Source organism: Cebus imitator, unplaced genomic scaffold (genome assembly GCF_001604975.1).
Source record: "Cebus imitator isolate Cc_AM_T3 unplaced genomic scaffold, Cebus_imitator-1.0 Scaffold693, whole genome shotgun sequence".
Lineage (NCBI taxonomy): Eukaryota > Metazoa > Chordata > Mammalia > Primates > Cebidae > Cebus > Cebus imitator.
Genome location: NW_016108008.1, coordinates 322,313 through 336,445, shown reverse-complemented (window position 1 = coordinate 336,445; position 14,133 = coordinate 322,313). Strand labels below are relative to the sequence as shown.

At 40.0% G+C, this 14,133-nt stretch overlaps 1 protein-coding gene across 2 annotated transcripts in view; it reads left to right on the top strand.

The window, feature by feature from the left end:
• Positions 1–14,133, top strand: part of PDE4B (phosphodiesterase 4B) — a 446,198-nt gene that overhangs the window by 315,076 nt on the left and 116,989 nt on the right. For both annotated transcript variants that reach the window (XM_017518639.1, XM_017518640.2), the window contains one exon: positions 4,207–4,401. In XM_017518639.1, coding sequence (XP_017374128.1) covers positions 4,207–4,401 — 195 coding nt within the window. The remainder of the gene's footprint in view (positions 1–4,206; positions 4,402–14,133) is intronic.

The window sequence follows — 14,133 nt, the reverse complement described above, 5'->3', positions numbered from 1 at the left end:
ACACATTGCAGTGGAATCTGAGGTGGGTATAGGGAGGCAGAGAGGGGAGAGACTGGAGAAATCTTTCATAGTAAGTTCCAGTATATTTTAGTTGGTTCTGTCCACATTTTGGAGACCTACTATTTGTAGGCTCTGACCCAGATGCCTGGGATCCAAAAATAGTAATACTCAGTAATATTGAGTCCCTTCTGGCTTGGTGATAACAGTGTATTGGGGAGCAGTACAGAATTAAAATAAAATAGGGAATTAAAATAGAAGTCCAAGTACTGTGATAAAGTACTATGGTAAAGGAATCTAGGAGAGCACAGAATAGGAGCCTGTATCAATATCAAACTAGACTGCAGTGTCAGAGAGATTGTACTAGGGAAGATGGCATGAACTGAATTTTGAAGATACTGGCTTGATGGAGACCATGATGGGAAAGACATTCCAGTTGTGGAAAGCACCGCTTCTAATACAGCCCATCACCTACCATCACTGCCTGCAGGAGCTGAGAACACTAGACACAAAGCAAGAGAAGGCTGTTAAAGCATTAGGTCTCAGATGAGCAATTGGTTCAGTCCAGGGATATCGGCAGAGGCAGGGAGAAGCAGGCAGATCCAAGTGAGCAGGCAGCACAAATAATCCTGAAGATAAGAGAGCAGAGCTCGGAGGGATCTCTGGTCCCAGGGAAAAGACCACTTTCAATGCCATTTCTATAGGTTAGATATGAGCAACCCCTTCCAGACAGGTATAAGTCACAATCAAATATTCAGAAACTTGTGTGTAACTTCCTCTCTTAATCTATCTGAAACTTCCGTGTGACCTCATTTAAATGTTGAAGTAGCTACAAACTCAAAGGTATCAACTGCAACATTATTCAGAATTGCAAATGTGATAAGCAAGAGTAGAGAAAATGGTTGAGAAAACTGTGATACAGCAACTGAATGAAGCAGCTCATGGAAAATGCTAATTCTGAAAACTATAGCACACAACAAATACTTGTGAAAAAAAATCAAGATTCAAACCTGCAGGAAAAACATATTAAGAATAGAAAAAAACAAACTGCTAGTAATGATACTGTTCTTTTCTCTATTGTCTATGTTTTCTATAATATTTTTATATTTCTTTTATAATGATTTTTTAAAATATAAAATAGCCTAAAGGTGAAATGTGTATCCTGATGAAGGCAGAGGCAAAAATTACCCTAAACAAATAATGGTCCTATTTATGTTTTTGTTTCTGCTACTGTAGATTTCATCTCCTCCTAATTGTATTTCAGTGTGTGTGGTATATTCATTTTGCTTATTAAGCCTGTCCTCAGTCTTTCCCTTGCCCACACCCCTTCTCACTCCCTGGATCTGTGGGATGTATTGTGATGTCTGCCTGCTAATTTTGCTGTGACTGGGGCTGGTGTCTGGTTGGTGATTCATGTTTGTTCCAAAGCTGTATATCTGTGTTGGTTGCTTTGAAGCAGTGCCCCAGGGAATATGAAAGGCCATTTGTCTCCCTAAGACTGCTTCTCCGCTTCTTTGCATCAGAGACTTCTACCCTGGCTTCTTTTAAATTCCAGCAAGCTCTCCTGTGAGTTTAAGTAGGGTAAGAAGGAAAGAAAACAAAAGCAAAGAGGAGCAACATGGAGAGACCTGTGGAGTTATGGTCTAACCTTAGTTTATCTGGCAGAAGTGAACTTCTTGGATTCTAATACTAGGGACAGAATGCCTGTGACTTTCATTTTAAGAGTAACACTTTGTGTACTTACCCTCTGCCCACTAGGAATGCCTTTAGCAAAAAAGAAGGCAGGATGAACCTTGGTGGAAACCTCAATGGGAAGAGTTCTGAGAGCTCGGTGGGCATACCCACTTGGCACCTCCTCTAAGATTTTAGCACAGATATGCACAGCAGTGGTATTCATAATATTTAATGGCTGGCACTGCATGAGCACTGACAAATTAATGGACACAGGCACAGGGCTTTCAGACACCAGTCCTTTAGTTACTGAATCACTGGGAAGTTCAGCTGGTCCTAGAGGGCCTGGAGCAGTGACTAGATGCTAAACTGTTTAAAAAGTATGTTAGTGTTTTAATATTCAGAAATGTTGTACAGATACATACCAGATGAATGACAACAGGAGTACATGAAATTTCTAAACTCATACCCACCATTAAGCTTTGTGTAATCCCTCTCCCCGTTACTTTTTAAGAATCTACATACTTTGCCCTTAAAAAGTTTCAGAGCCCATGACCCAGTGGTTCTATGGGATTTGGGTGGCACATAAAAAAGCTCTTATCCACAAAGGGGCTCTTTATTTTGCCAACAACTACTACAGGTCTCACCTAAGAAGTGTTTGCAAGTCGCTTCATTATATTTTTGCTTGCTGCAATGTATGTGGCTAACAACAGAGCTCTGCCAGGCAGGCTGGCAAACAGGCTGGTAGTATGAGCAACTGCCCACCTGCCTGTCTGCCTGCAGTCTTTGAAAAGCAGCCCCATCCCAGATTGTTAGCCTACTGAGAAATTCCATCTATAGTACCTTGAAAGACCATTCACATATTGGATTGCTATAGCTTTTCCTTGGCCTTTCACTCAGACATTATCACTTGCTGCTTATCAGGCACCTGAAGAAGCTCTTCAAAAGCAGCTTCTCAGAATGGTCTCTGGGGAAGCATTATAACCCTACCTTCTGTCATTTCTTCTCCTCATATTTCAAGGAAACCTACAGCTTCAGGGTAATTTGCCACCTCCCTGTTTTCATTTAAGATAGGAGCCAAGGTTGCTTATAGTCTAACCGACTCTTTATGTACCAAATTCTTTTGGTTGTATACGGAGGCTAAAGGGGAATTTCATTCAGTTATTCATTGGGCCATTCAGGAGTTATGTCATTAGGAATGTCTGAGGTTGTAAAGAAATTAGTTGGAAAACGTGAGTCTTCTAATTCTGCTCTACCCGTTACTAGCCTATGACTTTGAGCAAGGTATTTACATCTTGCTAAGCCTCATTTATCTCAAATGTAGAGTGTGATCACCTTATATACTTCATAGGGGTGTTAGGAGTAAATGGAATAATGTATTGGGAAGCACTTTGTAAAGTGAAGAAATATAAGCAAAATGCACCCAAAGGGAGAGTCAAGAACCAAGAATGTAGACATAAATTATGGCAGCTGAATTAGTATACAAGAAGTTCACTGTTGTGGTCTGATTTGGAAGAGAGCATTCTCAGCCCCATATCTTTTGTTCCACACCTCTCTTCAAAGCTTTAGCTCAGGAGCAGTGAGAGTTTTGGAGAAATACTAGGGAATACAGTTACTGTCAATTTGAGGCTAAGATAAATTGTGTGTGCAGGGAAAAATGCATATGTAATGATAAATGAGAATGTGAAAAGGGCACAGTGCCAAGGGAAATACCAGGCGTGGGGACACAGAAAACAAGAGAAAAAATCTCTACTGCTCCCATCTGTGTGTTTGTTTATTAGAGCTTGTTCAAACCATTCTGGGCTTGAGGGCACCTTTCTAGAGTGAGGAAGACTGATGGGAAACCTCACGGCACTCTTCTGCGGGAGCCAGTGAATGCACCCTCCCCCAGAGACAAATCTCTGCAGCCTTGGAGACTAATTTGGTGTTATCAGATTAATTAAGTCATTTTCTGTGGTTAAATTTGCAGAAGAATATTAAATCTCAGGTTGGGCCTCCCATCTAATCAGCCAGCGGAGGTTGTCAGGATGACACTTTGTTCCTGAAACATTTAGAAATATGTGTATTGTATATTTAATGAGACTGTGATATTTATTCATGACAGGAAGAAGTCTTTCAGCCAGGAAGCCTTATTCATGTGATTGTTCAGTGTCTGACGCCTAGACCTGTGCTGAATTCCCCCTCTAGAGTTGCTTATTTTCACCAAGTTGTTGTATGGGTGACACCAATGCTTAATTTGTCAAAGTTGCTCGTGTCACTGAAAGGCCATGGAGTTTGCTCCTGGGTGCAAGTTCTGGCTCCATTATTTGCTAATGGTGGGCATGGGTAAATAACTGAACTTCCTTGAGACTCAGTTTCCTATACATAAAATGAGAGCAATGACTGCAACTCCAAGCTGTTTTGAGGATTAAAACTGTGCATACAGTTGTATGTAAAATGCTTAGCATATAGTACCTGCCACACTTTGGTTCTCGGTGTATACTATGTAACCTCCTCCACAGTTATCATGTGACCAGACTTTCCTGCTTTCTCTTTAAGCTTTGATGTGGAAAATGGCCCTTCCCCAGGTCGGAGTCCACTGGATCCCCAGGCCAGCTCTTCCTCTGGGCTGGTACTTCACACCACCTTTCCTGGGCACAGCCAGCGCAGAGAGTCATTTCTCTACAGATCAGACAGCGACTATGACTTGTCACCAAAGGCGATGTCGAGAAACTCTTCGCTTCCAAGTGAGCAGTAAGTACAAGCTCTGTCTGGCTTCCAGTCTCACACTTACCTCATCTCTAGCCCTGTCACAGTGGCAGCAACAATAGTTCCCCTTTAATCCATGGGAAGGATGGAGGAAGAAAATGAACATGAGCAGGAGTGACATGATAACCATTTTAAGGACATTAATGCTCTATAGCATGAGGAATAGGCAGCGGGGTGTTAAAAAGGGTGTTTAAAAACCTAGGCACAGTGTTCAGTTTACATCTGTTAGTGATGCCTTTAAAATTCTTTTTATTTTGCTTCATTTCCTGAATTGCTGAGTCATTTACAACATGAGAACCTTAACACATTTTATACCTCACACTTGAATTTTCAGCTGCATGTGCAGTTTTCATGAGGCTCCAGCAAAGAAGAAAAATGATGACTTGTTCCATGCATGCTGTCTCAGTGGCCTTTGCTTGGTGACTTTAATAAGCTGCCATTTGGCCACATGCCTGTGTCCCTTCTCTGGAACCTTAACACAATGCCCACTTGTTGCCTGGCTCCTTGGTGAGACACAACACACTCCACCACACTATGAAGCACAGCTGATATTTCTGTTCTGCTGCTATTAATTGTATATTTCTTAATTTTTATTTAAAGAACAAGGACCAGGTTTTGCCATCCATTTATTAAATTTCCAAAACCGAATAAAATTGGATTCTGGAATTCATGCCTTAAAAGGTTTCTGGGCACAGATACAATTGTTTTTAATATTATATGTCATAAAAGTATCAGTAGCTCCCTAAAGCGTCCAGTTTGGAAAATTCCACTGGATTCTCTACTGCTTTTAAAAAGGAAGTCAAAAAGTTTCACCCTCTTGTGAAAGGGGCAGGGGGCATTTTGAAGCTACCAGCAAAAAAAAATATTCCTCATGGCATTTCCACCAGCACATTTTAATAGAAGCACCCCTGCCCTAAAATATCTCAATCATCATGTGGGCACAAATTCATTTTTCAGTCATTTGGCAAATATTTACTGATTCTCTCCTATGTGCCATACATTGTGCCAATCTCTGGTGATAGAAGACAAACAAAACAGTGTAAAAATTACAGATGAGCTAAAAGCATATCTCATTCTCAGCTAAATAGGAAAGATAAGAGAAACACACACACATACACACATAACAGAGTGGAAGGACATTAACGTTTAATGAGCACTTCCTGTGGAGCTGAGTTCATGTACTTATGTTATCTCTGTTCATCTTCACAGCACCCCTGTCAGGTAGGTGCCCTTATTATCCCCACTCTACAGATGATGAAACTGGGATTTTGAGAGATTGAGAAACTTGTCCCTATCCCATGACTGTATATCATGCTGTGTCCCATAATGTAGCTAAAGATGGTCATATTAAAAACTTTTGGAATCTTTCCATCCATGTTCTTCAATTTACAAAGTGGCATCTCTACCGCTAGATAGAAAACAAATGACTGCAGAGTAGAGGTGTCCGAAGCTGGAGGAGAGGTAGGTAGCCTGCCACTTTGCTGTAGATCTTGTAGAATCCAAGGCATTTCTGACAAAAGTTTGGATGGGGGTCTTTGAATGCTAAGGTATTGGGAATTCTTTCCTTTACCAAGATAAACACGTTTCTAGGCTTTATCGTGGGAGAGTCTAGGTCATGTGGTGAGCTCAAAGTAGATAGAGCTTATTTTGCAAGGGAAAGATAGCTTTGAAATCTTTTCATTCCCCAAACTAACTCCCTGGATAAGAGTTCTCTAGACTGAAACCAAGAGGCATGAAGATCCTTCAGAGTCTCCTCAGAAAATCTACCCCAATTCCAGCTTAACTCTTGTGTTTCATTATTTGGAATAAAAAGGTTATAGAAATGTTAAACTTGGCCGGGCGCGGTGGCTCAAGCCTGTAATCCCAGCACTTTGGGAGGCCGAGGCGGGTGGATCACGAGGTCAAGAGATCGAGACCATCCTGGTCAACGCGGTGAAACCCCGTCTCTACTAAAACTACAAAAAATTAGCTGGGCATGGTGGTGCGTGCCTGTAATCCCAGCTACTCAGGAGGCTGAGGCAGGAGAATTGCCTGAACCCAGGAGGCGGAGGTTGCGGTGAGCCGAGATCGCGCCATTGCACTCCAGCCTGGGTAACAAGAGCAAAAACTCCGTCTCAAAAAAAAAAAAAAAAAAAAAGAAATGTTAAACTTGAAGAATCCTTAAAGATCACAATGCAACTCAGTCTGCAGCAGTCAAAACAGAGATATAGTTCTAAATGACTCTCCATCCAGCATCCCTGTTACTGGTAGTTTACACTACTTTCAATTTTACTGGCCACTAAAATTTCCCCCTGTAACTTTAGAACCTAAATTTTCCAACTTCAAATTTAGGCAAGTAAAAATTACATATGTAAATTATCTAATATCATTCTCACTTTTTAAAGAGAGGAGCTTAGATAAAAAGTAGCATGGGTACACTTTCATAATAAAAAACATCCTTTCCCAAGAAAACACAGTTGGTAACATAATACCACCCTATCAAAAATAGTTATAACAGGACATATTAAAATATTGTGTGAATAAAAATAGCACAAGATTTTGTTTTTCAACTATTTCAGTATCACAGAAAAAAACTTGCATATATTTATCAGTTTTAGAGTTTATATTTCACAACATAATGATAAGTAGAGTTTGAATATGAAGCTTCTTCTAGTAATTTAGTTTTATGTTGGCAAGTCCAGTTTCACACCAGTATCTGAATCTGAACTGAAGTAATACTCTTAAAGCTATTTCACCTGATTATTAACCCTTTAAGATAAATTGAAACAGAGGAACAGCACCCCCAAGCTTCCCACTCCTTCTCTTGCCTTCTACACATAGATCTAGGAAGAAGAAGGGTGATAATAGACCAAGAGTCTAGATGTGAAGGCCATTGGGTGGGGACCGCAGGATGTTCCTTGCTCACAAGCCCCTCATATTCAGCACAAAGCGGTCATGAATTTTTTACGAAAGGTGGAAAACTCTCCATAATTCTGCTGCATTAAATCCTAGTAATAAAGAAAATACTAGTAATAAAGGAAATTTTAAATTTTTCTCATCTGAACTTTTTCAGAAGAGTAAGAGAAAATATAGTCAGGGGAGAGTGAGTGAAAAGATATTAAGAGTAAAAAGGTGAACAAGAAAAAATAAAAGTGGCTTTAACTTTGAGCAACAAAGGAGAGATCAGAATGAGGTTTTATAGTAAAGTAAAGCAAGATCAACATTGGATCCCAAAAGGAAATTTCGGATGCTTTCCTAGATGTGGCAATAGTTTGTTGGTTTCTGTTCAGTTCCTGTGTTGTAGTCATACCAAACGTAATGCCTTCGTATTACTGAGGTACAGATTGCCTCATGGGAACATAAAGTACAGGAAACTTACCAGGCCAGTTTTATTGCTGAAAACTGTGGTAGGAACCACCATGGACAGGATGGAGTTTTGATTATCCACCTGCAAAGCCACAGGAAAGGACACTCCATGTTTTTTTCATTTGGTCATCCCATTTTGCAAAGCTTTACATAGACAACAAACTTTTGAAAGCCACCATTTACATGTGGACTAAGTAGTCTCTAGAGAGATCTGTCAAGGGAAATGAGACATAAGAACCAAGAGGAAAAGCAGAAATAACAACCCACTTAAATTTAAAACCTGTTTATTGATGGACTACCAAAAAGTGCAGTGTAGTTTCTAAGACTTGAGTTAAACTTACAGCCATCACACTTGTTAGCACCATGGCTTTTAAGACATTGAATCTATTTTATTATCTCTAAATTATCTGAAAATAAAAGCACACAATTATTGAGTATTGTCTGAATGCTATGTGTTAAAGTACTTTACATTTTTTTTTTTTGAGACAGAGTCTTGCTGTGTCACCCAGGCTACAGTGCAATGGTGCAATCTTGGCTCACTCAACCTCTGCCTCCAGGGTTCAAGTGATTCTCCTGCCTCGACCTCCCAAGTAGCTGGGATTACAGGCATGTGCCACCATGCCTGGCTAATTTTTCTGTAATTTTTAGTAGACATGGGTTTTCACCATCTTGGCCAGGCTGGTCTTGAACTCCTATCCTTGTGATCCACCTGCCTTGACCTCCCAAAGTGCTGGAATGACAGGCATGAACCACTGCACCAGCATTACATATGTTAATTCATTTAACCTCCATATCCACAATGTGGTAGGTACTATAACTTTCTTGTTTTAAAGATGAGAGCATTGGGGCACTGAGAAGTTAAATGATTTCACCAACAATGGGAACAAGGCTTGAACCCAGGGAGTCTAGGTAGTAAACTATATGGATATCCAGTATGTAAATAGACTCTATATGAGGCTGAAAAATAAAAAAAATAATAATAATGCTATAGATCTCTATTCTGCCTACCTTTCCAGCTGTTAGGAGGATCATTTTCATTCTCTCTTTTGATAAACACATAAATTTAGGAACTTTGCTAACAAATAAGACAGTTTCTGTGTCTTCAAGGGTACTAAAAGATTAGTAGGCCAACAGGCAGTTTTAGTAGCTTCAGATAAGAGCAGGCATAGAGAGCTATGCACTGGTTTAAAAGGTCTGGCCAGGCAGGGAGAGCAGCCCACTTTGAGGAGGTTCCAGCTCAGCTAGAGCAGTCAGGCAGGCAGAAGGACATGCAGGGGTGAGGTCATGCCCTAACTAATTCTCCAGTTAGTGCAAGAACATTTTGGAGAACCACAGCTCAGTGTGGTTGATCCAGAGGATATGAGAGGATGAGGAAGTGGTGAAAAACAAGACTGGAAAAGTGAGCAGGAACTTTATCACAAAGAGCCTATGTTAACGAATTGGCCTTCATGCTGTAAGCAGGGGAGTGTTACCAAGTGCTTTTAAGCAGATAAATAGGTAATGCAACTTTTTTTATGATAGCTCTGATTGCAGTATACAAAAAGGTTTGGAGGGTAGAGAAGCTTAAAGACTAGTATTCAAACCTACACAGCCAAATGGGAGGCTGCCGTGATATTTATGTAAAGGAGGACGGGGGTTTATATTACAGATGATCTAGTGAGCAGATAATAGATATTTGCAAGTCAAGATCTGCAGGAGTTAGTGTTTGATTGTAGGATAAGGGAGAGGCAGGTTTCAGGCTTGGTCAAGAAGATAGGTGGTTGCACCATTCCCTGGGATCAGGAGCATTCTCTTGCTACATGAAGTAATGTACATGAAAGTGCTTTGTAAACTGTAAATATAACATAAATACGAGTCCTCTTGATTGCAGTGGACAGGCATGAATATCTTAAAGGAATCTCACCATCTGGAAATGCAGACATGCAACCCTTTAATTACAGATACCCTTCAACTTACAATGTCCCAAAAAGCCCATCCTAAGTCGAAAATATTGTGAGTTGAAAATGCATTTAACACATCTAATCCACCAAACATTACAGCTTAACCTAACCTACCTTAAATGTGCTCAGAACACTTACATTAGCCTGCAGTTGGGCAAATGATCTAACACAAAGCCTATTTTATGACAAAGTGTTGAATATCTCATGTAATTGATTGAATACTATACAGAAAGTGAAACACGGAATGGTTGCATGGGTACTCAAAGTACAGTTTCTACTGAATGCATGTAGCTTTTGCAGTATTGTGAAGTCAAAAATTGTAAGTTGGACAGGGTGCAGTGGCTCACTCCTTAATCCCAGCACTTTGGGAGTCCAAGGTAGGGGGATTGCTTGATCTCAGGAGTTTGAGACCAGCCTGGACAACACGGCAAAACACTGTCTCTACAAAAAATACAAATTAGCTGGGAGTTAGTTGTGTGTGTTTGTGGTCCAAGCTCCTCAAGAGGCTGAGATACGAAGATCACTTGAGCCCGGGAGGCAGAGGTTGCAATGAGCTGAGAATGTCCCACTGCGCTCCAGCCTAGGTAACAGAGACTCTGTCTCAACAAAAAAAAAAAAAAAAAAAAAAATTAAGTCAAATAATCATTAGTCTGAGGACCATACATATAAAAGTAAAGATACCTACTGGTAATAACTATAACTCAATAACTAAGCTGCTTTTATATGCTAAGCACTTTTATTTAGAGTTGTACATGTGTAATAATTCATTTAATTCTCACAGAACCCTTTTTTACATGTAAAAATGTTGAGACATGGAGAGGTTGCCTAATGTCTTATAGCTAGTAGTAATGCAGCTAAGAAACAGATCAATGCTGTTTGGCTCCAAAATCTGTGCTGTTAATCACTATACAACAGACTAAAATCAAGCAAATTACTAAATTCTGTGTGTAGCAAGAAAACAGAGCAAGGTGGAATGGATTAATAAAATTCAGAGTGTAGCAGTGAAAGACAGCATTTTTGCTTTCTAGAAAAGCATTTTATTGTTTAGAGTAGACTTACACTCAATTCTATGACTCTGTCCTAAGACTGAAGTGCTCACTTCCAGCTATTCTATAAATGTGTAATGTGCTGGCTTTGTCACTAGATGTTGCTCATACAATGGTTCTGAGTATCCAGGAGAGGCATTGCCTTTAGTGGTTTGTGAAAGTCAGAAATGTATCAGTTTTCATAATCAATCAAATGTTTTGGTATTTCTACGCCATTTGACTCTTAACTGGTAATTTATCAAACTATGATTTTTTTTAATGTATAATAGTTCCATAAGTAATCTGGCTGTACTCAAAGAGAAGTTTTTTGTTTTGTTTCTTTTCTGTTGCTTACTATAAATTATCTGATCACTTCTCTAAGAGCAATTTTATAACATACAGCTTTAACTTTGGCAGCTCAAATTCTTTAAGGAAACCAGTGCTGGGGATCTGTAAAATCTATTTTTTGCCTGTGAATGTTCTCCTAAATTTCAAAAGTTCAGTAAGGATAAAGTCATGTTGACATTATACTCTGTTAATGTATATTTAGCTCCTTTAATCTTTGGATTGTACAGTTTTAATAACTCCTCCAATTCATTCAACAATACATCAGCTCAAGGTACTACCAATCCATGAGATTTACTTACAATATTTAGCTTTTATTAGATATTAGACTCTGGAAATCCAGGAGTCATAGAAGATGTACTTAAATCTAAATCCATTATCTTGTCCCAAATTCATCCCGATGTCTTATGAACAATGGTAACTTCATATCAAAAATCAGAACACTTCACTTGACTAGCCTAAAAAAAAAATGAAACAAGAAAGAAAGGAAGAAAGAGGCCTGTAATCCCAGCACTTTGGGAGGCTGAGGCGGGTGGATCACGAGGTCAAGAGATCAAGACCATCCTGGCCAACATGGTGAAACCCCGTCTCTACTAAAAATACAAAAATTAGTTGGGTGTGGTGGCACACACCTGTAGTCCCAGCTACTCGGGAGGCTGAGGCAGGAGAATTGCTTGAACCCAGGAGGTGAAGGTTGCAGTGAGCCAAGATTGCGCCACTGCACTCCAGCCTGGCGCCTGGCAACAGAGTGAGACTCTGTCTCAAAAAAAAAAAAAAGAAAGAAAGAAAGGAAGGAAGAAAGAGAAAAAGAGAGAAAGAGAAAAAGAGAGAGAGAAAGATCAGAACAAACTGAGGAAGGGAAAAAGATCAGAACAAACTGCAAGATCTTCACCCATCTTTGGAACAATGGTTGGAAAGGGCCAGTTTCTGATGCAGTTCACCACACTCCATTTATCACAACTGCTCCTCTCTTGATTACTCTGTCTCACCTTTTTGCTTCTCTCCAAGAACACCGAGGCTCTTCCTTTGGCTCCTACTTACATGTACTCCCACCTCAGGAGGACATGTCCTGCCATAGCCTTCACTCTTCCTACTTTTGTAAGGAACCCTAAATCCATAGCTCAAATTCCCATGTCTCAATCTTCCTGCTCAGTTTTGCCACCTGGATATCATTCAGTGTCTTAAAGTTCAACACGTACCTTAAAAACTCAATGACTACCTGAAACTCCCCCAACCCCTTCCTTAATTTTTTATTTCTACTCATGACTTCACTATTTTCTCAGATATCCATTTTTAAAATTGAAAATGATATTTCTTTATGACCTCTTATCCAGTTAAATTCGAGTCCCGCAAAACCTCTGGGTTGTCTTCGAGTTGTCTCATTCTGTTCCTTTCTTGGACTTACCTTTTGCTTCTCATCGGAGTGAGTGCAATTTCTAACTATTCTTACCAGGTTTGTCCCCTCTCCAATCTATCCCTCCACATCCAAGGCATTTTACTTTCTAAAACATGCTTCTGTTTGCCCATCTCACTTTTCATCTCACTAAAAACCTTCACTGGCTCATTTCTTTCTATGGAGCTAAGTACTGATTCTATAATCTTTGTCCAGATTGTCCGTAATATGAGTGCTGGGGAGGCCTTCTACCCTTATTCTCTACAAATGTCTATAGCTAATATGCTCCGCTTCACCCAAATAGCCATCAAACATCTTAATAAGCTTGTTCAGTATTTTCCCATTTCAGTGCCTTTGTTCCTGCCATTTCTTTTCATTGGCCACATCTACCATCCCTGACATTTTAAATCCTTCAAAGTTCATCTGAAACGCTGTTCACTCAATCAAGACTTTCCTACTCTCTCTAACCTGTAATTATCACATCTCCTTTGGACTTCATGAAGTATATCTGTTGTTTGTAATTATAATTTAATATTAAATATCTATTACAGTTTTAAAAATATTTTTTGCCTTCCCTGCTTTAATTTTGATTATTATGAATATTTTGTATGATTTGTTCTGTTAACTATGCAGCAAGTCATTAAATAGGAAGTATAGGCTGGGTATAGTGGCTTACGCCTGTAATTCCAGAAATTGGGAGGCCGACGTGGGCCGATTGCTTGAGCCCAGGGTTCAAGACCAGCCTGGGCAACATGACAAAATTCTGTCTCTACAAAAAAAAAATGCAAAAAAAAAAAAATTAGCCGGATGTGGTGTTGTGTGCCTGTACTCTCAGCTACTCCAGAGGCTGAGGTGGGAGGATTGCTTGAGCCTGGAAGGCAGAAGTTGCAGTGACCTGAGATCACTCTGCTACACTCCAGCCTTGGTGACAAAGCGAGACCCTGTCTCAAAACAAAACGAAACAATGACGACAACAGCAAAAATGAAGCATAGTGTTTAAAAGCAGAAATTTTGAAACCAGACAGTCTAAATTCTTACATTTGGAATCAGTCTCAGTTCTTCTACTTAGTAGGTATGTGCTAGTTACCTGCTCTGTGGATTTATGTCATTTATATAATAGCATTTTTTTTTTTTTTTTGAGACAGAGTTTCACTCTTGTCGCCCAGGTGGAAGTGTAATGGCACAGTCTTGGCTCACTGCAACCTCCACCTCCTGGTTCAAGTGATTCTCCTGCCTTAGCCTCCCGAGTAGCTGGGATTGTAGGTACCCGCCACCATGCCCTGCTAATTTTTGTATTTTTAGTAGAGGTGGGGTTTTGCCATGTTGGCCAGGCTAGTCTTGAACTCCTGACCTCAGGTGATCCTCCTGCCTCGGCCTCCCAAAGTGCTGGAATTACAGGCTTGAGCCACCACGCCCGACCCTGTAATAGTAATATCAAGAGTACCTGCCACACAGCCCTCTTATAAGAATTAAATGAGATAACACATGTAAACTGCTTAGCACAAGGCCTGGCAGACCGGAGTAGTCACACAAAGAATGCTTACTCCTTGTCAGTATTCTTTTTATTGTCACTGTACAAAGTGGGCACAGAAGAAATATGCTAGACTAAATAGAAGTTCAGAGGTTTCTAGCTAAAGACAAAGGTGGAAAGAAACGTATCCTATTAACT